This window comes from Oncorhynchus masou, chromosome 30 (assembly GCF_036934945.1).
Source record: "Oncorhynchus masou masou isolate Uvic2021 chromosome 30, UVic_Omas_1.1, whole genome shotgun sequence".
In the NCBI taxonomy this organism is placed as follows: domain Eukaryota; kingdom Metazoa; phylum Chordata; class Actinopteri; order Salmoniformes; family Salmonidae; genus Oncorhynchus; species Oncorhynchus masou.
Window position 1 is genome coordinate 15,132,847 of NC_088241.1, and position 26,557 is coordinate 15,159,403.

At 44.0% G+C, this 26,557-nt stretch overlaps 1 protein-coding gene across 4 annotated transcripts in view; it reads left to right on the forward strand.

Annotated features, from left to right (window-relative positions):
- LOC135522130 (triple functional domain protein-like) overlaps positions 1–26,557 on the forward strand; it is a 64,565-nt gene that overhangs the window by 18,150 nt on the left and 19,858 nt on the right. For all 4 annotated transcript variants that reach the window (XM_064948114.1, XM_064948115.1, XM_064948116.1 and 1 more), the window contains exons 9-26: positions 513–632; positions 1,495–1,686; positions 1,917–2,181; positions 2,414–2,529; positions 3,805–3,927; positions 4,588–4,785; positions 5,045–5,160; positions 7,461–7,527; positions 7,790–7,899; positions 8,146–8,215; positions 8,327–8,416; positions 8,891–8,983; positions 10,698–10,809; positions 12,593–12,783; positions 13,000–13,101; positions 13,913–14,052; positions 14,233–14,332; positions 16,578–16,833. In XM_064948114.1, the coding sequence (XP_064804186.1) occupies positions 513–632; positions 1,495–1,686; positions 1,917–2,181; positions 2,414–2,529; positions 3,805–3,927; positions 4,588–4,785; positions 5,045–5,160; positions 7,461–7,527; positions 7,790–7,899; positions 8,146–8,215; positions 8,327–8,416; positions 8,891–8,983; positions 10,698–10,809; positions 12,593–12,783; positions 13,000–13,101; positions 13,913–14,052; positions 14,233–14,332; positions 16,578–16,833 (2,461 nt within the window). The remainder of the gene's footprint in view (positions 1–512; positions 633–1,494; positions 1,687–1,916; positions 2,182–2,413; positions 2,530–3,804; positions 3,928–4,587; positions 4,786–5,044; positions 5,161–7,460; positions 7,528–7,789; positions 7,900–8,145; positions 8,216–8,326; positions 8,417–8,890; positions 8,984–10,697; positions 10,810–12,592; positions 12,784–12,999; positions 13,102–13,912; positions 14,053–14,232; positions 14,333–16,577; positions 16,834–26,557) is intronic.

The following is a 26,557-nucleotide window of genomic DNA, read 5'->3' on the forward strand; positions in this document are numbered from 1 at the left end:
GTTGTAGAGCGAGAGATTACTCGTGTCCTGGAAGGGAAGAGAGGCCTATGTGTGTTTTTGTGGCTATAAGCTGAGAGAGCAGGCCAGGCAGAATACAGCAGTAGTTGTTCTATCTGTCTGTTACTCACTGAGCAGCATTTAGCCTCTTCCCTCACACAGCCGCTATGCTGAGCTAGGAGTTTGGCAGCAGTGATAGCACAGAGCATGTGTCAGATACACAGCAGGTGTGCAGTGCTGACTCAGAGTGGAGCCCGGAGGAGGAGACGGTGTGGAATCCTCCCTGGGGCCTCCTCCCTGGGGCCTCTGGCAGGCCGTCCCTGTGTGGACAAGGAGGAGGGTAGGAGGGGGAGAGGTGGGGAGGCCAAAGTGTCGGGGGTGACGCGTCACAGCTGACTTGACCTTGCCCTGATGCTTGATGTATTCCCTTGTGTGTGTGTGTGTGTGTGTGTGTGTGTGTGTGTGTGTGTGTGTGTGTGTGTGTGTGTGTGTGTGTGTGTGTGTGTGTGTTTCAGGTGTTGGGTTGGATCCGTAATGGAGAGTCCATGCTGAATGCAGGTCTGATCACAGCCAGCTCTCTACAGGAGGCAGAACAGCTACAGAAGGAACACGAGCAATTCCAACATGCCATAGAGGTAACTCTCTGTTCCATCTCTCTCATGTATTCCTCTTCTTCTCCATCCCTCTCCACTCCTTCTCTTCCTCCTCTTCTTTTCCTCCCTCCATGACCCTGGCTGTGACCCCACTCTCCGGGGATGTCTCAGGGAGAGTGGGATATGTAAAAAACACACTTCCGATTCAAACATGCGTATTAATTCACACTTGTACATGTGTGAAATAGGACAAATATAAACACCCAGCAAATTCTTATTATTTTCCTCATCTCCATCCCCCTCCTACTCCTCTCCTCTCCTCCTTCTCTCTCATTCTCCTCATCCTATTTTCCTTCCTTCTACCCTCCTCCTACACACCTCTGTAAAAACCCGAACCTCCCCCACTCCTCTTTTCATCCTCTATTGGTCATAAATCACCCCCCTCTCTGATTTCACCAGAAACAGACCCCTGTTTTCACCCCAGAACATGTTTCCTTTGAACTCTTCTGAGCAGGGCTCATTTTAAATGCAGCCGTACTGTATAAAGGACTACATTCTGCAGGGCTGAGATTATGCAGGTTTCTGGAGTCATCTACTCACTGTGGAAGGAGAGGAAAAAACCCTGTTGGAGAGTATTAGTCCCAATTACTTGATTGATTTGATTATGGTATTGTAATGATATTGTCTAATGCTGTGGTGTGTTAACAGTCATGGTAGCAGAAGACTCACACAGTATGTAACACTCAGACTCCTTTCCTGTAGCCGTAGCCTCCAATCACATCCCTCCGTGTTCTTGTGAAAATTTGAAGATGTTAATGTGAACAATATTCATGAAGTGGAAACACTTTAATTAATCACCTCCCTCCCTCCCTCTCTCGCTCCCTCTCTCTCTCCCTCTCCTCAGAAAACCCACCAGAGTGCATTGCAGGTGCAGCAGAAGGCTGAGGCCCTGCTCCAAGCCAACCACTACGACATGGACATGATCCGGGACTGTGCAGAGAAGGTGGCCGACCACTGGCAGCAACTCATGCTCAAGATGGAGGACCGGCTCAAACTGGTCAATGCCTCTGTAGCCTTCTACAAGACCTCCGAGCAGGTGGGTGGGACATCGCTAACTGTTTCCATGGCAACCCGCCAGAGGAGGCCCATTGGCCTCTAGCCCAGTAACATGGCCCAGATTAGGGTATATTAACCACTCTAGATAGGGTAGTATTATACGGTATTACACTGCAGTTTGCCATGTATTTGCGTTCATGTACTTAGCTTGGGCTCGGTGGTGCATTGTGGGTAGTGTAGTTTTGACCCGTGCTGTGTGCTGCTCTGTAGGTGTGCAGTGTGCTGGAAAGCCTGGAGCAGGAGTATAAGCGTGAGGAGGACTGGTGTGGGGGAGCTGATAAACTGGGCCCTAACAGTGAGTCAGACCATGTCACACCCATGATCAGCAAACACCTGGAGCAGAAGGAGGCCTTCCTCAAGGCTTGTACACTAGCAAGGCGAAACGCTGACGTCTTCCTGAAGTACCTGCACAGAAACAGTGTCAACATGCCAGGGATGCTGTCTCACGTCAAGGCTCCTGAAACACAGGTCAAAAGTAAGTGGCTCTTTTTTTTCTTCCCAATCAAATACACCTTAGATCGTTCTTTACTGTGGTGTTCCTTTCAGGTGCCTTCTTCTTTTAGACAGATGGGATGTGTCCCCAAATAGCCCCCTATTCCCTATATAGTGCACTACTTAAGTGCTTTAGTAGTAGACTGTTGGACTCGCTTGCCTTTTGTGACATAGCCATAGTTTAAATGATAACGTGTCTCTTGTGGTTTTGTCAGACATCTTGAATGAGCTGCTCCAGAGAGAGAACCGGGTGCTGCACTTCTGGACAATGAGGAAGAGGAGACTGGACCAGTGTCAGCAGTATGTGGTGTTTGAACGCAGCGCCAAGCAGGTCAGTGCTGCACCTCAAGGAGAACTATACCAGAACGTTAACATTCATGACTACAACAACACGGTCACACACAAGCCATAAAACTAGGCATATAACAATATGGCAGGTCATATAACATACCACCATGTTGAACCCTGTGCAAACTGCTCAGCTAAGCACTAGTTGGACTAATGTTTTGACCAAGTGCTGACCAAACCAAAGCCTCCAAATCTGGTTGGGTTCCAGGTAGACTGGTAACAACACAACAGTAGTGTTACCACAGCTAGAATTACATGCCCTACATTTTAACACAGGCTTATTGTAGTGCAGTGTCTTTCTTGTCCTCAGTCTCTCCAAACTGTCTCCTCTCATTTAGTCAGTGCTGATTGACGGACCGAATGTGTGCAGCAGAGCACACTAAAGTATATCTCAATTGGAGACTGTTTGCTCCCCCATGTGGGCTGGTGTTAGCATTACACTGGTCCGGAGAGGCAGCAGTGAAGAGCGCATCTTCCTATCCCCTCGTAGATGTCAAATGTATAGAATGGTGTAAGGAGCCCACAATATAAGCTTGTTTTACTGCAATGTTTGTAAACAACTTACTTGTAAACAAATACTGTATAGCCTCTAAACATGGTTAAAACTATACGTTTGATATCATGGATGGTGTCACGTTCTTTTGTGGAGACGGACCAAGGCGCAGCGGATGTTGAGTTCCACATCATTTATTGAAAGTGAAACTTAGCAAAGCAAAACAATAAACAAACAAAAAACCGTGATTACAGAGGTGCTATGTGCACTAACTCAAAACAATATCCCATGAAACACAGGTGGAAGAAGCTACTTAAATATGATCCCCAATTAAACACAATGATTACCAGCTGCCTCTAATTGGGAATCATAGAACATCACCAACATAGAAAAACAACCCTAGAACCCCACATAGAAAATATAAACTAGACTAACCCCCAGTCACGCCCTGACCTACTCTACCATAGAAAATAAGGGCTCTCTATAGTCAAGACGTGACAGATGGTCAGTCCTTGCATCCAAAGCTCTGTCTATGATTTTGAGAGTGGTTACATTTCTCTAGCCCCATCCTCAGTTGTTTAGCAAAATAGGGACAGGGAGTCCGCTTTGATATTGTTTCAATGAAGGATTCTAGCTTTATGTCCATGAGGGGGCGTGAACAAGTGCACACTTCTTCAAAGGGTGAAGGTTAGGGAACAGGAATAAAACATTAGTGTGATGACAGATAAGTGATCTGGACCTCGTCTCGTTGTGATTGGTCCACAGGCTCTGGAGTGGATCCACGACACGGGAGAGTTCTACCTGTCAACCCACACCTCCACCGGATCCAGTATCCACCACACACAGGAGCTGCTGAAGGAGCACGAAGACTTCCAGATCACAGCCAAGGTTAAGGTCCCCTCCAGCAGTGTCCAACACTATCAAACACCACCTCACTCAATCAAATGGCATCTACTGGATGTAATCTATGTATTTTCTATAACAGACACTGACCTTTATAGTTCTGAATCAGACTGTATGGTTTCTTTAGATTGTGATGCCTGTAAGAACCTTAGCCAGTGTGTTGAGATGTAAAGGGACTAGTGTCAGTCAACCTGTCCCATACATGCACTGCATAGGGCTGTCTAGGATCTGTTTCGTTTGTGCTGGCCATCTCCGTGTACGTGTCCCAAATGGCACCGTCTTCCCGAACTACTACATTTGACCAAGGCACCATGTACCCTGGTCAAAAGTAGTGCACTATATTAGGGAATAGGGTGCCATTTGGGACCATTCGGGTAGTGTGTTTTGCTGCCCTGCCCTGTTTGTGGCCCTGTGCTTGGTATTATGATGCTGTATCTATGAGGCCCAGTCACAGGGCAGCCCATTGTCCCTGATGTTCTGGCCTCCTGAGTTATTGTGTGGCAGAAAACTCTATTGTAGTCATGAACCTCTGGCACAGTGGGATTTGGCTCCTGTGGTTGACATCCGCACACACGCACGCACGCACCCCACAGCCCCCGTTCATTCTCTCTTTTTCACTCTCTCTCTCTTTCTTTGTATTGACAGCAAACCAAAGAGAGGGTGAAACTGTTGATCCAGCTGGCGGATGGCTTTTGTGACAAAGGGCACGCCCATGCGCTGGAGATAAAGAAATGGGTCACCTCTGTGGACAAGCGCTACAGAGACTTCTCCCTCCGCATGGACAAGTACCGGTCCTGTCTGGAGAAAGCACTGGGCATCGTATCCTCTGACTCCAACAAGGCCGTGAGTACTGGAGGACGGGGTGGGGGAATGTTGGAGTGGAGGGTTGAGATAGAACATGGTGTATGTGTGGGAGGGGGGAGGTGTGTGTGTGTGTGTGTGTTTGAAACAGATGAAAGGTGGTGAGTGTGTGTGTATTTGCGTGCTCACGCTCATGTGTGAGAGTGTGTGTCTCTGTGTCTGTGCGTGAGTCTTTATCTGTGTGTGTCTGTGCCCGTGTCCCCTCGGCGGTGCCTCGTAAATTTCCCTGTCTGTCCTACAGAGTAAAGGGCTGCAGCTGGACATCCTCCCCGCCAGTGTCCCAGGGTCAGAGGTCAAGCTGAGGGATGCTGCCCACGAACTCAATGAGGAGAAGAGGAAGTCTGCCAGGAGGAAAGAGTAAGCACATACACAGTGGTTACACAGTTTGGTGGAGAAGCATCACTGTTATTAACACATTCACATACACAGTGGTTACACAGTTTGGTGGAGAAGCATCACTGTTATTAACACATTCACATACACAGTGGTTACAGAGTTTGGTGGAGAAGCATCTCTGTTATTAACACATTCACATACACAGTGGTTACACAGTTTGGTGGAGAAGCATCATTGTTATTAACACATTCACATACACAGTGGTTACACAGTTTGGTGGAGAAGCATCATTGTTATTAACACATTCACATACACAGTGGTTACACAGTTTGGTGGAGAAGCATCATTGTTATTAACACATTCACATACACAGTGGTTACACAGTTTGGTGGAGAAGCATCATTGTTATTAACACATTCACATACACAGTGGTTACAGAGTTTGGTGGAGAAGCATCATTGCTATTAACACATTCACATACACGGTGGTTACACAGTTTGGTGGAGAAGCATCACTGTTATTAACCCATTCACATACACAGTGGTTACACAGTTTGGTGGAGAAGCATCATTGTTATTAACACATTCACATACACAGTGGTTACACAGTTTGGTGGAGAAGCATCACTGTGATTAACACATTCACATACACAGTGGTTACACAGTTTGGTGGAGAAGCATCACTGTTATTAACACATTCACATACACAGTGGTTACACAGTTTGGTGGAGAAGCATCACTGTTAACACATTCACATACACAGTGGTTACACAGTTTGGTGGATAAGCATCACTGTTATTAACACATTCAAATACACAGTGGTTACACAGTTTGGTGGAGAAGCATCATTGTTATTAACACATTCACATACACAATGGTTACACAGTTTGGTGGAGAAGCATCACTGTTATTAACACATTCAAAGCACTAGCAGTTGGGAATACCAGACAGGAAAGTTTGCGCCAGGTGTCCGAAATATTTCACATATTCATACTGCAGTAATTAACATAGTATTGTCTAACACTTACCATTTATTTAATTGAATATATTTTCATGACATCTGATAATTAGTATTCAGATAAAAAAAAAATATATATGACATACTGTATCTAACTTCAATGACAGAGCCACTGGAAGGTTATTGAAATAATGAGGCCTGAGCTACTTGTATTTGTATTTAGGTGCCCTTTCCTTTTGGGACTTAGTGTTTGATGTTGCTCTGTGTAAGACTTACACATTTAGGCCATGCACAATTGAAATAAAAATAAGGTCATACTATCACCATGAGAATAAGGTCATACTATCACCATGAGAATAAGGTCAAACAATCACCATGAGAATAAGGTCATACTATCACCATGAGAATAAGGTCAAACAATCACCATGAGAATAAGGTCATACTATCACCATGAGAATAAGGTCAAACAATCACCATGAGAATAAGGTCAAACAATCACCATGAGAATAAGGTCATACTATCTAAATGAGAATAATCACTATCAAAATGAGAATAAGGTCAAACAATCACAATGAGAATAAGGTCAAACAATCACCATGAGAATAAGGTCATACTATCAAAATGAGAATAAGGTCATACTATCAAAATGAGAATAAGGTCATACTATCAAAATGAGAATTAGGTCAAACAATCACCATGAGAATAAGGTCATACTTTCACTTCAAACTGCATAGCAGCTAGAGCATTTTCATTCTCATCCCAGTTTCCGTTTATCACCTTTAAGAGCGGCAGATAGCCTAGCGCTAAGAGCATTGGTCCAGTAACCGAAAGGTTGCTGGTTTGAATACCCAAACCGACAAGGTGAAAAGTCTATGTGCCCTTGAGCAATGCACTTAACCCTAATTTGCTCCCAGGGCACCATACTACTATGGCTGACTTTGTAAAACAACACATTTCACTGCACCTATCTGGTTTATTTGACAATAAAACCACATTTTTCAGGGGTTTTACTGTATTGTATGGGTGCATCCCAAATGGAACCCGATTCACTAAAAAGTGCACATCTTTTGACCAGAGCCTTAGTCAAAGGTAGTGCACTATATAGGAAATAGGGTGCCATTCGGGACATAGAATATCAGTGGTCCCCAACCTTTTCCTTTCCTCCGAAAGAGGGAACCACTGCTGTGTCACATGTGACATTTGTCTATGCCCCTGACACAAAACAGACCCAAACAAAAGCCATCTTCTCTCTCTCTCTCTCTCTCTCTCTCTCCCTCTCTCCCTCTCTCTTTCTCTCTCCCTCTCTCCCTCTCCCTCTCTCCCTCTCTGCTGCAGTTCCCACAAGTTGAATGTTTTTTTTCCAGGTTCATAATGGCAGAGCTCATTCAGACAGAGAAGGCCTACGTCAGAGACCTGCGGGAGTGTACAGATGTAAGTACTGAGAAACCACCACTCCATTCAACTTGTGACATTCACGCTCGTTTATTGACAGACTATACAGTGGCCACTAAGGGATAGACTTTTTGAAAGGAAAACATTATGTAAGCCAAGGCCCAACTGCAATGCAAACGCTATGCTTGAATGATCTGGTTTAGTTTTAGTTTGTCATCTGGTTTTTTTCTGTTGTAGAAATGTCAGATGTCAGGAATACAACCAGGTAAATATGATGTGTTGTTCTCTGTGTGGTTTCCAGACCTACCTGTGGGAGATGACCAGCGGTGTTGAGGAGATCCCTCCAGGCATCGTCAACAAAGAGCACATCATCTTTGGCAACATGTTGGACCTCTACGAGTTCCACCACAAGTTAGTGTTCTGTACTGGAGTTACCCACACCGGACTCCCATTGCCTTGTAGATGCACTGGAGTGGTCAACCTATGGCCGGTCTATAGTAACTCAACCTGGGTCCTATTCATTAGTACACACCATAAATAGAAATGAAAACAAGCATTTCTTATTGGACAAGTACAGGTAGTCCCTCCTCGTTTTGCCCCGTTTAGTTCTGTTCGGATCCTAGTGAATACAACCCTGATCTCTCCCTTTCTGTACAGCATCTTCCTGAAGGAGTTGGAGAAATATGAACAGCTACCTGAGGATGTGGGTCATTGCTTTGTCACCTGGGTGAGTGTATCACTGTCTGGACAAGCCAGCTTACAACACTGACATAGGTTGACATGGCTGAGATGTTGTGGGAATATTGTGTCTCTTAACAGTTGTGTGTCCATTTTGCAGGCAGATAAGTTCCAGATGTATGTGAACTACTGCAAGAACAAACCAGACTCTACCCAGCTCATTCTGGAGCATGCAGGGCCCTATTTTGATGTACGTGTAGATGAGTACCAACTCAGGCATTCTATAAATACTTAATACATCAAATGTTGAACCACTAATCAAATTCTGCGAGGTCCTATTATGTGGTCTTTTTAATCAGATCCTTTGATGTACTATTTATGCTAATAGTTTTGAATAAATGCAAGGAAGCAATATTATGCTGGTATATTAGTTATGACGGTAGCCTCCAATTCTGGCTTACCGGGTGATTTCTGGGTGTTTGGCAGTGAGGCTGATCTTAACAGGAGTTGTGGTGGTAGTACAGGAGGGAGGAAGAGGGGTAGATGAAGCCTACTCACAGAAGATTGACCTTAGGTTGCTGTCAGTGACCTCCAGCTCTGAGGAGAGGGGTATCTCCATTCTCCATCAGTGCCGTCTGTCTAGGTCTAGGAGCAGGATTACGCTGGCGATTGCGGCCTCGCGTCTCTGTGCCCTTTAAGATGTCTCTGTCTTTTTGGTTTCCAGGAAATTCAACAGAGGCACCGGCTGGCCAACTCCATATCTTCATACCTCATCAAGCCTGTCCAGAGAATAACCAAGTATCAGCTGCTCCTCAAGGTACTGTACACTTGCAAAATAGAAACAGTCGTTAGACGACTCTCATTAATAAGTACAGTGGGGAGAACAAGTATTTGATACACTGCCGATTTTGCAGGTTTTCCTACTTACAAAGCATGTAGAGGTCTATAATTTTTATCATAGGTACACAGAATCTAAAACAAAAATCCAGAAAATCACATTGTATGATTTTTAAGTAATTCATTTGCATTTTATTGCATGACATAAGTATTTGATACATCAGAAAAGCAGAACTTAATATTTGGTACATAAACCTTTGTTTGCAATTACAGAGATCATACGTTTCCTGTAGTTCTTGACCAGGTTTGCACACACTGCAGCAGGGATTTTGGCCCACTCCTCCATACAGACCTTCTCCAGATCCTTCAGATTTCGGGGCTGTTGCTGGGCAATACAGACTTTCAGATCCCCCCCAAAGATTTTCTATTGGGTTCAAGTCTGGAGACTGGCTAGGCTACTCCAGGACCTTGAGATGCTTCTTACGGAGCCACTCCTTAATTGCCCTGGCTGTGGGTTTCGGGTCGATATCATGCTGGAAGACCCAGCCACGACCCCTCTTCAATGCTCTTACTGAGGGAAGGAGGTTGTTGGCCAAGATCTCGTGATACATGGCCCCATCCATCCTCCCCTCAATACCGGTGCAGTCGTTCTGTCCCCTTTGCAGAAAAGCATCCCCAAAGAATGATGTTTCCACCTCCATGCTACACGGTTGGGATGGTGTTCTTGGGTTGTACTCATCATTTTTCTTCCTCCAAACACGGCGAGTGGAGTTTAGACCAAAAAGCTCTATTTTTGTCTCATCAGACCACATGACCTTCTCCCATTCCTCCTCTGGATAATTCAGATGGTCATTGGCAAACTTCAGATGGGCCTGGACATGCGCTGGCTTGAGCAGGGGAACCTTGCATGCGCTTTAGGATTTTAATCCATGACGGCGTAGTGTGTTACTAATGGTTTTCTTTGAGACTGTGGTCCCAGCTCTCTTCAGGTCATTGACCAGGTCCTGCCGTGTAGTTCTGGGCTGATCCCTCACATTCCTCATGATCATTGATGCCCCACGAGGTGAGATCTTGCATGGAGCCCCAGACCGAGGGTGATTGACCGTCATCTTGAACTTCTTCCATTTTCTAATAATTGCGGCAACTGTTGTTGCCTTCTCACCAAGCTGCTTGCCTGTTGTCCTGTAGCCCATCTCAGCCTTGTGCAGGTCTACAATTTTATCCCTGTTGTCCTTACACAGCTCTCTGGTCTTGGCCATTGTGGAGAGGTTGGAGTCTGTTTGATTGAGTGTGTGGACAGGTGTCTTTTATACAGGTAACGAGTTCAAACAGGTGCAGTTAATACAGGTAATGAGTGGAGACCAGGAGGGCTTCTTAAAGAAAAATGAACAGGTCTGTGAGAGCCGGAATTCTTACTGGTTGGTAGGTGATCAAATACGTATGGCATGCAATAAAATCACTCTGTTCTCTCACCCTCTGTAATCCAGCTTGTATAATGATCTTGTTTATTGTAGAACACACCGCTAGTTGTCAACAAAGCTACAGTGTTGGAAGCTAAACTTCATCTTGCACATGGAACACAGTCCATTACAGCCTTTATCTTTCCTTGGACCTTGAGGTTTGTGAAATGCAACTAAAGTTTTGTGTTTGTTTCTCTCTCTCTGTGTGTGTGTGTGTTTGCGTTTCCTCTCCAGGAGCTGCTGACCTGCTGTGAGGAGGGGAAGGGGGAGATCAAGGATGGTCTGGAGGTGATGCTCAGTGTCCCCAAGAGAGCCAACGACGCCATGCACCTGAGCATGATGGACGGTAGGAGTAAATATACATAGAACTAGCTAAGGGTTTCCCTTTTTATCTGTAGTAGGAGGACTAAGCCTTGACCTACTGGGCATTCCTTTTAGCTCCTAGTTGAGTAGGCTGGGCTAACTCACAGGAAGCTTATGGAATATACACTACCATTCAGAAGTTTGGGGTCACATAGAAATGTCCTTGTTTTTGAAAGAAAATCGCATTTTTTGTCCATTAAAATGACATTACATTCATCAGAATTACAGTGTAGACATTGTTAATGTTGTAAATTACTATTGTAGCTGGAAACGGCAGATTTTTTATGGAATATCTACATAGGCGTACAGAGGCCTATAATCAGCAACCATCACTCCTGTGTTCCAATGGCATGTTGTGTTAGCTAATCCAAGTTTTAAAACATTAAAGGCTAATTGATCATTAGAAAACACTTTTGTAATTATGTTAGCACAGCTGAAAACTGTTGTTCTGATTAAAGAAGCAAAAAAACTGGCCTTCTTTAGACTCGTTGAGTATCTGGAGCATTAGCATTGGTGGGTTCGATTACAGGCTCAAAATGGCTAGAAACAAAGAACTTTCTTCTGTAACTCATCAGTCTATTCTTATTCTGAGAAATGAAGGCTATTCCATGCGAGAAATTGCCAATAAACTGAAGATCTCGTACAACGCTGTGTACTACTCCCTTCACAAAACAGCAAAACTGTCTCTTAGCAGAATAGAAAGAGGAGTGAGAGGCCCCGGTGCACAACTGAGCAAGAGGCCAAATACATTAGAGTGTCTAGTTTGAGAAACAGATGCCTCACAAGTCCTCAACTGGCAGCTTCATTAAATAGTATCCGCAAAACACCAGTCTCAACGTCTACAGCGAAGAGGCGACTCCAGGATGCTGGCCTTCTAGGCAGAGTTGCAAAGAAAATGCCATATCTCAGACTGGGTAATAAAGAGAAAATATTAAGATGGGCAAAAGAACACAGACACTGGACAGAGGAACTCTGTGTCACGAAGTACTAAGGTGAGTGGAATCAGGCGCAGAGAGCAGGTACAGTAATAGACAGTTTATTCTCCAATGTACAAAAACGACAGTCAACCCAACACACCGGGTGAATGATCCAACACAGGATCATAAAATGACCGGAGAATAAAAACCACAAGTACTCCACCAAAATGACATGAAGACAAAACAATCCCGCACAAAACAAGGTCGGGACAACCTACTACATATACAGACACTAATTAACTAAAATACACACAGGTGAAACCAATCAGACAAAACCAACAGACAAACGAAAAGGGATCGGTAGTGGCTAGTAGGACGGTGACGATGACCGCCGAGCACCGCCCGAACAGGCAGGAGAGCCAACCTTGGCGGAAGTCTTGACACTGCCTAGAAATCAACAGTTTTCAGCTGTGCTAACATAATTGCAAAAGGGTTTTCTAATGCTCAATTAGCCTTAAAATGATTCACTTGGATTGGCTAACACAATGTGCCATTGGAACACAGGAGTGATGGTTGCTGATAATGGGCCTCTGTACCCCTATGTAGATATTCCATTAAATATCTGCTGTTTCCAACTACAATAGTCATTTACGACATTAACAATGTCTACACTGTATTTCTGATAAATTTTGTGTTATTTTAAATGGACAAAAAAAGTGCTGTTCTTTCAAAAACAAGGACATTTCTAAGTAACCAGAAATATTTGAACTATAGTGTAGCTTTACAAATTATTATTTGAATCAAGTGACTTGACAGTCCCCTCTCTTCCTCTTCCTCTTCCCCCTCCAGGGTTCGATGGGAATATTGACTCCCAAGGGGAGCTGATCCTGCAGGAGTCCTTCCAGGTGTGGGATCCCAAGACTCTGATCCGTAAGGGACGCGAGCGCCACCTCTTCCTATTTGAGATGTCCCTGGTCTTCAGCAAGGAGGTCAAGGACTCTAACGGACGCAACAAGTACCTCTACAAGAGCAAGCTCTTTGTAAGCACAGCCTGTCACTCTCTCATCACAATGGCTGGAACTTGAGATCTGCACGCTTAACTTAAAGGAAAGTCTCCCATTCACATCAATGAATGATTTACCAAAATAGTTGCCTGTGCGGATCTCAAGTCAATACTTTTTTATCAACCCTATATTTACTCTCTTCCTTTCCTGTTCTTTCTCTAACTCTGTTTTTGTGTTGTCTCTGCTCCTAAGACTTCAGAGCTTGGTGTCACAGAACATGTGGAGGGGGATCCGTGTAAGTTTGCTCTTTGGGTTGGGAGGACTCCCAGTTCAGACAACAAGATGGTGCTGAAGGTAACTGGGACATTTTGACTTAACAGTAACCCAGCACACAATCAAGCACAATGAATATTTATGTATTTACTCCCACTTTTGTCCAAAATGTATTCCCTTAAGTGGGTGTTACTGTGTGTTTTAAAGATTTAAGTTCAACCCACTAAGATTTGATGACCACTAAATGTACTCCTACAATTCCGCCCAAAACACATTTCTTTGAGTGGGCGTTACCAGGCCTATGTATTCAAGATCGAAGATTTGCATAACAGTTCATGCACTTAGAAACATATCTGCGTGTTGATGCGTTGTGAGTCACAGCACACACACACACACACACACACACACACACACACACACACGCTATGTATATATTATACACACTATATAATGGCAGACTGCCCATCTTAATCTGTCTGTTATATAAAAGCAGCATACTCTTGATTATTGTTGCATAGTTCCCATGAAGACATGAGTGAGTCATATGCTAATTATGTGTCCACTCATTCACATCATTCACACATCACTGAAGGGCCCTTTAAATGGCTCCTCGGAATTCCTCAATTGTGAAACATACTGTAATCGATTGAAAGGGTCTTACTGAATGACAGGAACATGACAAAATGTGTGTTCTGTCCATGTACTCTGGTAAAAAATAGTAAGCATTGGAGTGAACGCATCGATGAAGGCATCAGGGTTGACTGTGTTGACTGAACAGCTCTGAGTGTAGTTAGTGTCGCATCATAAATTGTGTCGAAATATTGGGAATGCGTGGACTGGGATCTTTCTGCCCACCCGTCTGTCTTGACCGTCCGCCCGTCTGTCCCCTCAGGCGTCCAGCATAGAGAACAAGCAGGACTGGATCAAACACATCCGGGAGGTGATCCAGGAGCGTACCATCCACCTGAGAGGAGCCCTGAAGGAGCCTATTCACATCCCCAAGGCCACCACAGTCAAACACAAGGGCAGAAGGTACAGTACAGTACTCCACCTTGTATCAACCTCATCACTTCTCACAGCCTTTCTTACAGACCATACAGGACTGACTGCATTGGACATTGGTTTTATACATTACAGTCATTGTTCCGTCAGTACCGCAGCACAACCTAACATTAAAGTGCCCCTGTCTTGATTCCTCTTTTCCCTCTGTAGTCATGGAGATGACCTGGACAGCCAGGGTGATGCCAGCAGTCAGCCAGACACCATCTCTATCGCCTCCCGTACCTCTCAGAACACACTGGACAGCGATAAGGTGAGTCATCATATGCTGCCCATTGCCTTCCAACAGCTACGCCATTCATATACAACACGTTGCCAACTCCGGAGTCTGATGTAAGACAACGGTCTGCTGCTACAATCCCTGCAGTTTAGGGCTTCACCAACGATGGCTGTTGGTTTTTGTTGTGGAACAGCGGAGATCTTCACAGTATCATTTGACGTGTTAGACTCTAGAGCAGTCTTTTCAACAGCATTTCAAACTGTAGCCTCTAAATCCAGTCCTTTTTAGGAGAGACCGCAACCAGACAAATAAATTAGAAATTAGTATTTCAAGACATCATTTTAATTTGGACTGGCTTCCTGTGAACCAGTTAGACTTTTAGACTTTTCCTTTCCATCTCAGAGATGAACATGAGAAACATGGCTCGTCTTCAGACGAACAGATAGTGTGATTTTATCAGGCAATAACAGCACAGAAGGATATCACTCCCACTCACAGTCAGAGCTATATTCTCTCACACAAACACTCTGCCTCTTTAGGGACCATGTTTCCCTGCCAAAGCTGGATTTTCAGTTATTCTGCTCTATGCAGCTATGCTCCTAAATCAAGGAATTAGGTTCAAATTGACTTAGCCACAGTGGTTGAGTCCCTAATGCTACCCTATTCCCTTTATAGTGCCCTCCTGGTCAAAAATAATGCACAGCAAAATGAATATGGTGACATTTGGAAGACATGCATAGTATGTCCCTTTCTGTAAGTGTCCTTCCTGACACAGTGTAGGTCTGGTTCACAGAAAGGGTCAGTCAAGGTCACAGAGAGGTGTTGAGGGAGAGTCCTTGTGTCCTCTCATGTCCACTAATGGGCCGTGGTTCCTTTAATGCAGGGCACAATCACTCACAGTCAACTCTCTTTTTCTCGCTCTCTTTTTTTCCTTTCTCCCTCTCTTTCTCTGCCTCCCTCTCTGTCTTTCTTTCTCTCGCTCTCTGCCTCTTCGCCTGGTGTTGTGAGATCTGTCAGAGGCAATGACAGAGTGGAGTTGTGTGTCGGCGACGCGTCAACGAGTGTGTCAGCCTCCCACTAGCTGTACCACTCTCTGTGTCAGTGTCATATCTCCAGCCTCTACTTGGAGAAGGCACAGCTGGTACAGTAGACAAGGAAGGGAGTGCTTTGGCTCTGGTATATAGTACCTAGATACCATCGTAGGGCCATCGGGCGGCGGGATATGAGAGTAGGTGGGCCTGCGTGTTACCTCAGGTCAGTGTGGTTCAGTGTTAAGTTAACCTTGTGTCGCGTCGATGGATTAGATTCAGCATCAGGAGCATCAGAGTATGAAGGAGAAGAGGACAGAGGACAGAATCATGGAGGACAATAAAAACTCAGGTCCGGTGGCTCAGCTTTTGAACTCGCTGGCTTTGCCTCACTACCAAAGGGTATGTATGGATCTCTAGCAGTTACTAACGAGCCATGTCGGTGGGATGTTGGTTGGAGTCCTAAATTGGTTTAATTTGATAGTCATTTGAAGAACGTGTTGTCAGTGTGGAACTGCCGAGGGTGATCGTCATTCTCCTGTAACTGATATCCCTGTTTGAAACGTCCCTGATGTGCCCATCATCGTCAATGTATATTTGAATGGAATACTGTATATGGCAGTTTAATGGACATTTTTTTCCCCCTGCATCTACTGCTTTAGAATGTCAGAGCGTTTCTTGGGTCATGTTGAGGCATCTGAATGTGTGGCGAGTGACTCACCAGAATGACATGTTTACAGTACAACTCAGTACAGTTGAGCTACAGTAGCTACAGTATGGTTGGTTTGGAGCCTGCACTGTGCTGAGTGACTGCTCTGATGGCCATCAGAATAAGCTCTTAGTCTAGCCTTGTGACTGAGACTGGGACTGGGACAACGGAATGACTGACTAGTGGCAAATCAGCAGTTCTCAGGGGGACTTGGGGACCTTCAAACCCATATAAGAACTCGGTTGTTGACATGCTAATAACAGACTCGCTATTGCTGATTAGTACATCCTGAGGATCTCACCATTTAATGACATGTAGTTATATTTCACACCCTCATGATGATACTGCTCCTAAACATCAATACATTCAGGCTGTTTCTTCATAACCTCAAACTATTCCTTTATGTCATGTAATGTTTATAGTAAGTCTGACATGCTCCCTCTCTCTCTCCCTCTCCATCACTCTTTCTCTCCCTCTCCATCCCTCCCTCTTTCCCTCTCCATCCCTCCCTCTTTCCCTCTCCATCCCTCCCACTCTCCAGCTCTCTGGTGGCTGTGAGCTGACCGTGGTCATCCATGACTTTGTGGCTAGTAATGGCAGCAGCTCTGAGCTGACTGTACGGAGGGGTCAGACAGTGGAGGTGCTGGAGAGGCTCCATGACAAGCCAGACTGGTGCCTGGTGAGGACCACGGACCGCTCCCCTGCCCAGGAGGGCATAGTACCCTGTGCCATGCTCTGCATCGCTCACTCACGCTCCAGTATGGAGATGGAAGGACTCTTCAACCACCACCACAAAGGTAGGCCTTGATGTTGGGACTGAGAAGGCTGGAACACACACAGACACACAGACACAGATACAGAGACACACTGTCAGCCTTGCTGTTGTGAGGCACCTGGAATACAGTACGGGAAACGATTACATGCACACATCATATGGTTCTAAGCAGGTGCTGGAGATCAAAATGATATGTTCAGCTAATGTAAAAAAATAAAATGTCTGGCGGCAATCTACCGTTAGGTCTGGAACGCGCGCACACACACACACACACACACACACACACACACACACACACACACACACACACACACACACACACACACACACACACACACACACACACACACACACACACACACACACACACACACACACACCTCCTGGTACCTTGGTCCCAGGGGGTTTCTAGTGGGCGAGTGTGTACTTGCAGCCAGTGAAGGATTCCAGGTGCTCCCTGTTTTGCAGTCTGTAGAAGAAGTGTTGACGACTCACGTGCTGCTGTGGAAAACATATTGATTACCACCTACATTATTCTGTGGGACTTCATATAGACATGACTAACTCTGGGAATTCATACATGCATACGTGGCCTGTCTCTCATGGTTCATATTCGTCAGGCACCAAACGTAAGATAACTGACTAAAACAGGTAGAGACTACCTGAACTTGTCAAATATAAAACACACACATTTTTGTTTTCTGTTACAAAACGTTTTGCTACCGTGTGGCCCTCAATATGACCCTGTCCTTTTGACTGGACAGTGGTTTTTCTTCATCTTTCTTCAAAGGAGAAGTAGTTATTGAGCTCCATGACCTGACCCCATTCCAGACCCCAGGGGATGAGATCAAAGAAACCTGGGTGGCACTTGGAGCTTCTGTTCTGGCATGACTGAGTCACTCAGTAAAGCTTTGTTCCTGTCAGACGGCCCGCCCTCCTCCTGTCCTGGTCTGTAATAAGATAGAGGTGATGTTTTTGTACTATATACTGGTGGTTTCCATGGTGCGGCCAAGGCTACCTGGGGCGGCAGGTATCCTAGTGGTTAGAGCGTTGGGCCAGTAACCTGAAAGGTTGCTGGATCGAATCCCCTAGCTGACAAAGTTAACATCTGTCATTCTGTCCCTGAACAAGGCAGTTAACCCACTGTTCCCCGGTAGGTTTTCATTGTAAACAAAAATGTGTTCTTAACTGACTTGCCTAGTTAAATAAAGGAAAAAATGATATGCTGATAGGTTTCCTAAACATTAGGCTCTTCATCATTTTATAAGGGAGTGGGGAATCCTGTATTTTGGCTGAAACCAGGTAGTGTTTGATGCATGTTACACACGTGGATGGTTTTCTCTAACTAATAACAAACTTAAGGATTTCCCATCCAGTTCTTTATTATTCTGCTGCCTTCAAGTTTCATGTGTGCTTTTTTCCCATGTTTTTCCTGAGCGCCTGTAGGAGCATCCGTTCTTATACCCGCACAGCACCATAGCTTTCCTATTTTCTGTAGTGAATTGTTATGCAGACTGAAGACTCCCCTCAGCAGGGCTCCTTTAGAACTAGGAGGATGAATATGTCCTTCCGGCCCCCAGAATATCCGCCCAAGAGAAAATTGGCCCGCAGCTGAATCTAGTTGAGGATCCCTGGACGAGGAAATGCCACCATGACTATCACCAGCTAGACCTCCCTTCCGTTGCTGATTCAGCTTAAAACGGTTACCTTCTCAAAGGTACCAGGGAGGCCTTAGCTTTTTTGGTGTGGCGCACGTGTGTGTGTGTGTTCCACGTGTGTGTGTGTTCCACGTGTGTGTGTGTGTGTGTGTTGTGCACGTTGTGTGTTTTGGTTCTTACAGGAAACAGGCTCTGTGGTTAGTGCCCAGAGATCCTGATGAGAAAACACACAGTTGAACAGGGAGAGTTTGTGTGGGCTGTCTGTTTACTCCTCCAGCCCTGTATGCACTGCAGGGTAGATTGAGATCTGACTGTACAAATGTGTGAGAGGCACCTTAGCAGCTACAGTCAGTCACACTACTGAATGTTCTTAAGTGTATTGAGCTTAGCTTAAATAAGGACATTGCAACTGTGCTGAGAAGTAAAGCTGCGACTATATATGCTACATTTCTACAGTACATACTGCTTGGTCCAAACATACCAAAACAGTCATGAAGAAGGCACGACAAAACCTTTTCCCCCTCAGGAGGTGAAAAGATTTGGCATGGGCTCCAGATCCTCAAAAGGTTCTATAGCTGCACCATCGATAGCATCCTGACCGGTTGCATCACCGCCTGGTGTGGCAACTACTCGGCATCTGACCGTAAGGCACTACATTAGGTAGTGCGAACGGCCCAGTACATCACTGGGGCCAAGCTTCCTGCCATCCAGGACCTATATAATAGGCAGTGTCAGAGGAAAGCCCATAAAATTGTCAGAGACTCCAGTCACCCAAGTTATAGATTGTTTTCTTCTCTACCGTACGGCAAGCGGTACCGGAGCGCCAAGTCTAGGACCAATATGATCCTAAACAGCTTCTACCCCCAAGCCCCTATTAACATTGACCCCCCCCCTCTCTTGTACACTGCTGCTACTCGCTGTTTGTTTGTTACCTATGAATAGTCACTTTGCCCCCCATCTACATGTACAGGTTACCTTAGTTAGCCTGTAGCCCTGCACACTGACTCGGTACCCCCTGTATATAGCCTCGTTATTGTTATTCGTATTGTGTTTAATATATAATATATCCCATTTAGCAGACGCTTTTGTCCAAAGCGACTTACAAGTCGGCTGGGGCCACTACTTTTACATATGGGTGGCCCTAGCGGGAATCGAACCCACGACGCTTGGCGTTGCAAGCGCCATGCTCTACCGACTGAGCCACACAGGACGTTACTTTTTATTATTACTTTTTATTTTAGGTAAATATTTTCTTCTTCTTGAACTGCACTGTTGGTTAAGGGCTTGTAAGTAAGCATTTCACGGTAAAGTCTACACTAGTTGTATTCAGCGCATATGGCAAATAAAGTTTGATTTGATTTGTGGAAGCTGAGCCCATGCTGTTTGAGGGCTGGAGCTTCTACTAGGGGTTTTACGGTAAAGTGTGCCGTCTGATTCTAAATATTCCTTTGGGACAGAGGAGGCTTGCCCTCACAGTACAACAGCCCACTCTCTGGGAGAGTAGAGAAGAGAGAGCAGATCCCATCCCACTAACACAGCAGACTGATCTCATCTGAGCTAGAGGATACAGCTTCTGCCTGTAGCTTTTTCTTAAACTACATGATTCTGTATACGTTTTCTAAAATTATTTTGAAGAATTGGATTCTAAACAGTGTGAGAACTTGAATAGTACCAGGGCACGTTGCCATGGCAAATGGAATACAGTCTATTTTTGCTGTTAGTCCTCTGTACCAAATGAGTTCTCAAGCGGGACCCTCAGAAAACTGCAAATTCTGGCTGCTGGATTTGGGTATGTAATGATACTGTATAGGACCTATATAGAACCAGTCCTTTAAGTGTTCCAGGCCATTAACAGTGTAGAACAGGCTCCAACTTTGTAATGGATTGTTATTGTTGTGATGATTGGTATAATCAAGTCAAATATTTAATTATTGTTTACATTATTTTGCAGCATACCTTTTTTCACAGCCTACTGTAGAGTACATATCAACAATAATGTCTGTATTGTATGTGAGAGCCTGGGGGATAAGTGCTATTATATTGATTGAATGGGTGTTATGGAGTGGATTATATGGGTGCATAAAAATGATTGAAATACCATATTAAAGCTGGCACACTTTGGACTAGATTAAGAGCTTCTGAGTCACATGTGGGACAGACACAGACAACCAGACAGACAGAGAAACAGACCGGCAGGAAGGCATGCAGGCTGGCTGGCTGACTGATTGATTGACTGACTGAATCAGCCATGTTACTACCTGTTGACGGAACAAACCGTCTATATACAGCTGTAGTAACTGTGTTTGTTCCTGGTGCATCCCACCCACCTCAGTGCTGTCCAAACCCTATCCTCCTCCTTGCCCATTCACCAGGATCAAATAGTTAGCCAGCTTACTTTCCTGAATCATCTTTAAAAACTCCATAGTTTGTATAGCTTATAGAGAAAGATTGACTTGAAATAGAAATGTATGAATAACTTGGCATGATCAATAACCCATAGCTTTCTGATCAACAGTTACATCTGAATGTGTATTCATGTTAGCCGGCTGATTGATCCTTGCTTTGTGATGATCCACCCCTCTGGTGATATTCTTGTTATTGTAGACATGAGGAGAACAGACAGACACAGTATCACCCACTGCATCACACAGCTGGCTTGGCCTGTGTGCCCTCCTGTCCTGTGTCTGATGAGCCTTGTTAGGTTTCCCAGGAAGTGGGTCAGACATCTTAATCCAATTGTGATAGAGGACAGTGAGCCACCACTCTCTGATTGGCTTGTACTGTGCCACATGTAAAGACAAGATTAAATCGAGAATAGTCTTGTGAATTGTGAATTAAATATTATCACTTGTGAATGATGCCCAGGGTAAGGCAAGAAACAATGCATGCCTTTTTTGCAACTTTTTCAAATCATAGGCCCACACCTTATGTAGCCTATCCCATGGGCCTATATGTTTTGATAAGGTTTGTATCACAAAAGTGGCTAAATAACTTCTTAAAATTAAGCACATTAATCTGCTTTTCAGTGGGTGTAGAGCCTAACTGGCATACATACACAGCGCATGAGTTTCAAGTTTGGGGAAGATAATTTTCACCATAAAAATGCACCTTTATAATAAAAGCATTACATGCATAATCACATTTTGTTGTCACTTTTGATAATGGTGTTTTTTTGCTAATGGAACATTTGTGCGTATAGCCTACTTCTATATGCACATTGCTGCGCTTATAATGTGGAGAAATAAATAGCCTAATAGTTCATCAACATTTGAAAAGGGGCAGAAGGACAGGATCAGCCTCATTGAGTACAAGTTATTTTTTGATGCTAGTGGTTGTATTCATTTGGGATCTATCGCATCCCACAACTGTCGCAGACTATGTTTGGAATATTTATTTCTCGCACAGAATTATTATATATATATTTTTTAACTAGGCAAGTTAGTTAACTCTTGGAACTCCCTCTCCCGGATCCGGGAGAATTGTCATCAACTGACACTAATTAACATAACGCAACGGACAAAAAATATTATTAGAAAATATTCATATTCATGAAATCACAAGTGAAATATATTGAAACACAGCTTAGCCTTTTGTTAATCACCCTGTCATCTCAGATTTTGAAATTATGCTTTACAGCCAAAGCAAGACAAGCATTTGTGTAAGTTTATCGATAGCCTAGCATAGCATTATGCCGAGCTAGCAGCAGGCAACCTGGTCACAAAAATCAGAAAAGCAATCAAATTCAATCGTTTACCGTTGATGAGCTTTGGATGTTTTCACTCACAAGACTCCCAGTTAGATAGTAAATGTTCCTTTTTTCCAAAAATATTATTTTTGTAGCCAAAATAACTCCGTTAGTTCTTCACATTTGGCTGAGAATTCGACCGGAAATTGCAGTCACGACAACGCCGAAAAATATTTCAAATTAACTCCATAATATCGACAAACGTTGTTTAAACATGGTTTTTCAAATATCTATTCGATAATATATTGTTTATAATCAATCTTGGCTCAAGGTGACAATTTTTCAAATTATCCTATTCGATAAACGTTGTTTATATCAACCAAGGTGACTATTCGATAATATATGTATATTTTCAGTAAGACCGGAAGGAAAAATAGCTACCTCTGTCTATTACGCAAGAATTACTCTGAGAGCCCTCAGCTGGACACTTACGCAATGTAGTCGTTTACGCTCATTCTTCAACATAAAGGTGTGAAACTACGTCAAAATGCTGTAGACACCTTGGGGAATACGTAGAAAAAGGAATCTGGTTGATAGCCCATTCACTGCTCAATAGGGATGCATCGGAACGCAGAGCTTTCAAAACAAAACTTCCTGATTGGATATTTCTCAGGCTTTTGCCTGCAATATCAGTTCTGTTATACTCACAGACAATATTTTTACAGTTTTGGAAACTTTAGAATGTTTTCTATCCTAAGCGGTCAATTATATGCATATTCTAGCATCTTGTCCTGACAAAATAGCCCGTTTACTTTGGGAACGTTATTTTTCCAAAAATGAAAATAGTGCCCCCTAGTTTCAAGAGTTAAGAACAAATTCTTATTTACAATGACAGCCCACCAGGGAACAGTGGGTTAACTGCCTTGTTCAGGGGCAGAACAACAGATTTCTACCTGGTCAGCTCTGGGATTTGATCTCGCAATCTTTCAGCAATGTTTCGGCCCAATGCTCTAACCACTAGAGTAGCATGTATGAAAACTCAAATACCACAACTCGAGTTACGTAATAACTCTAAATTAAACATATAGGAGTACCTGTTTCTTTGTTAACCCCTCAACACAGAATAGCCGCATGTGCACATTCCCTCAAATAGTTTGGAGAAAATATCTATTTTATTCAGCTTTGTTCAATTGTATTCTTTTATACTATAAAATAATGCAACAGAAATCTAAGCAAATCTTGTCTGCTAAATTAACTAGTGTAGCCCAAAACCATATGGCATAGCCAGATCAGGACCTAAAATAAGGACAACTCAGATTATGCTATTCTGTTCCTCTGAAATATACTACATTTTCTTCATATCATGTTTCTTTAAACCTGTCAAAAATATATAATCAATTTATTGTGAAGGTGTATATTACATGGATTTATTAAATGTAGATGTTCCAAAAGTCTGCATCAGTGGCTTGTAGACTATGTGTGGAAGCCAGGAAATGATAAATGTGTTTAGGTTAATTAATGGTCAATTTACCGTGGGACCAACAGCTATTTGCTTGACAATCAGCAGCTGACGAAATTTCGTGACCGCCACAACCCTACTTGTGATGCAATAATTTCCATGATAATGTAGAATATTCATTCATGATGTGGCTCATGCAATTGAATGTATTTTTTGTAATATCAGTTGAGTTGAATCAACAAATCACAGCACATATTGATGGTACACTTCCTGCTTTTACTTCTTGCTTTTACTTCCTGGTTTGCTTCGATATGTACTTTCTCAATTGCTGCCAGTCCAGCCATTATGCCATCATTGACTTGATTGAGGACGCCTGTTATATTGATATGGCAGCACATGCAGCCAGGAGAGGAGAGGAGAAAAAAACGTGTTAAAAATAAATAATAATATATATTATATTATAATTAATTTTTTACTATTGAAACGGTTATTACGGTGAGCATTTGTCTGGTCAATTACTGTCATCCAAAATCCATGACAGCTCTACTCCTCACCCCCATTCTGTCTCATACTCTACTGCTGATAGTGACCTAAAATGTACTAGGCAGACAGGGATACCATATTTACATGTGTTTGAACGTACTGCATGTGTCATGCCAGAACCTATTGTGTCTCCTAATCCCTAGGCTTTAGCTCAGCGGGCTCACATAGTCACAGCAGACCCGGGTTTGGGACAGGTGTCGGTAGTGAGCTCAGTGACTGAGGTGACTGATGAAGACCCACTGGCGGGAGATCAGAGTGAGGTCACCGCAATGCTTATTTTCCTACCCACTACTCAGAGACGGGCTGCATCCCAAAAGGCACTCTATCCCCTATATAGTGCACTACCTGGTCAAAAGAAGTGCACTAAATAAGGAAAAGGGTGCCATTTGGGACACAGGGACAGTGTCCCACAGGGGGCATGTCTGTGATGTCTGGGGTTATTTTACACCCTGCTGAATAAACAATGGACAGGAATGTGTCAAGGTTGGTGACCCTCCTTCTGTTAAATCACTGTCTACGTCTACGAGGACACGCAGATCTCTCAAACCAATAATATATCTCGCCCCAGGAGGCACCTCTCAGGGTAGCACTTCAAAGTTAGCTAGTGACGCTGCTTTGTCGCTGTGACAGGACTGTAAGACCAGATCATCATTATTGTCCCTGAGGGGAAATTGGTCTTGGACAACTTTGTCTAAAACACACAAAAATACATGAGTACAAATATAATATTAAAAGAGAAGTTATGTTGTGTTCTTCACTGAAAATACTTTTGGTGTCCCAGTCAACCAGGCTAGTTCTTTTTCCTTCATACAGTATATGATACCCCATAGCCCACTTTCTGAGGTGATTGATGGGCTGCCCACAGCCTGTGAGAGCTCTTCAGACCTACTCTCAAATAGCGCTGTTACACCAGGGGTCAGAACCCTTGCATGCCTCTGTCCTGTTTGCTCAATATGTGGAGTGGATACACACTCATGTGTAGAACTGTGCACCAGACTGAGTTTGCCCCCCTGCCACTAACCCACTGGCAGACAGGGCTTTTTAATGGAAGAGTTCAAAAGCATTTGATGTAAATGTGAGAGATATACCATAACTGTACCCTTTTAGCCAGCTAGATGAGACAATATGGACAAGGAGTAAGTTATTTTTGTGTCTCCTTCAATGTAATCACACTGATACACTGTGCGACAGCTCTGTACAGTATTGGAGAGAAGGAAAGTTTTACTGGGCACCGTGGCATGACTGTACTTCCCTCAGGTAAGTAGAGGGAAGGTGGGCCTGTGGGGAGGGACACACTGAGCCCTGTCTCTGTGGTGTACTAGAAGGCTAGGTTTATTCAGGTGGAGATTTGATGCCTGTTTCCTTCCTCCTCTCAGAATGGAGGATGGGGTTGTGTACGGCTGGGCTGGCCTGGAGGTGTCTGCCTAGTGGGTCTGGCATAGTCTGCTGTACACATCCAGTGTTACTGTAACACATGGTCCTGCTAGCCTTCTACTGCTCCACTTGGTCGATAGGACCCTGAAGCATGACTGAAACAGCCCGTGATGGCTCCTTCCTTTATGTCAGTAATATTGTGACACATTTGATAAATAGAGTCCGGTTTTCATGGTATTTTGCTACGAGTTATTTACAAGTCTCTTGAAAGCCCTCGGTTCTCCCCTGCAGACTTAGAGTACAGGGCTGTGTGAACACCTCATCTTCTCAGGCTCTCTGGCTCGGACTCCCACAGCTGGGTTAGATCGAGAGTAGAGTGAACACATGCTTTATATCAGGAGGATATTACACCACAATATATAAGTCTCCTGAAGCCATTTTAACTAAGGATTGTGATCCCCCTTAAAACCCACCATCCACCCCACCCTGTGACACACATGTTTGCTGTCACGAAAGATGTCGAAAGTGTCTATCAGAATATACTGTAACTACATACAATGCTTTTCCCCACAGAGTGAAAAGAGGAGAGGAAGGGCTACTTCTATTTCAATCTTTTATTTTCAAATCAGTTGAATGTATTTTTAAAGAAATGCACAGTGTCCATAAGCAGGTCTTGAGGTATTGAGACATTAATTGGAGTTGTCAGAGCAGTCAGAGAAGCGCAGGGCATCCCTTTTGCTCTTGTCACCAGCAGCCTCCTGCTTGCCGTACATTGTCTTCTCCATGGTCCTCTTCTTCCCCATGCAGCTAAGGAAGGCACAAGATGAAACGTACCAATCAGTGTGGTCCATTAATACATGTCACTATGAGATGAACATTTTAACCTTCAATTTCATCTTATATGGAAGTGAGTTCTGGCCCTTATCTATAGTTGACGTGATCTATTTTCGGTTCCAAGAACCCTTTCATTTCGTTACGCATGAGGCTAAGAGTTGAGACTGACCTGAGGAAGTCCTCCATGGCGTCG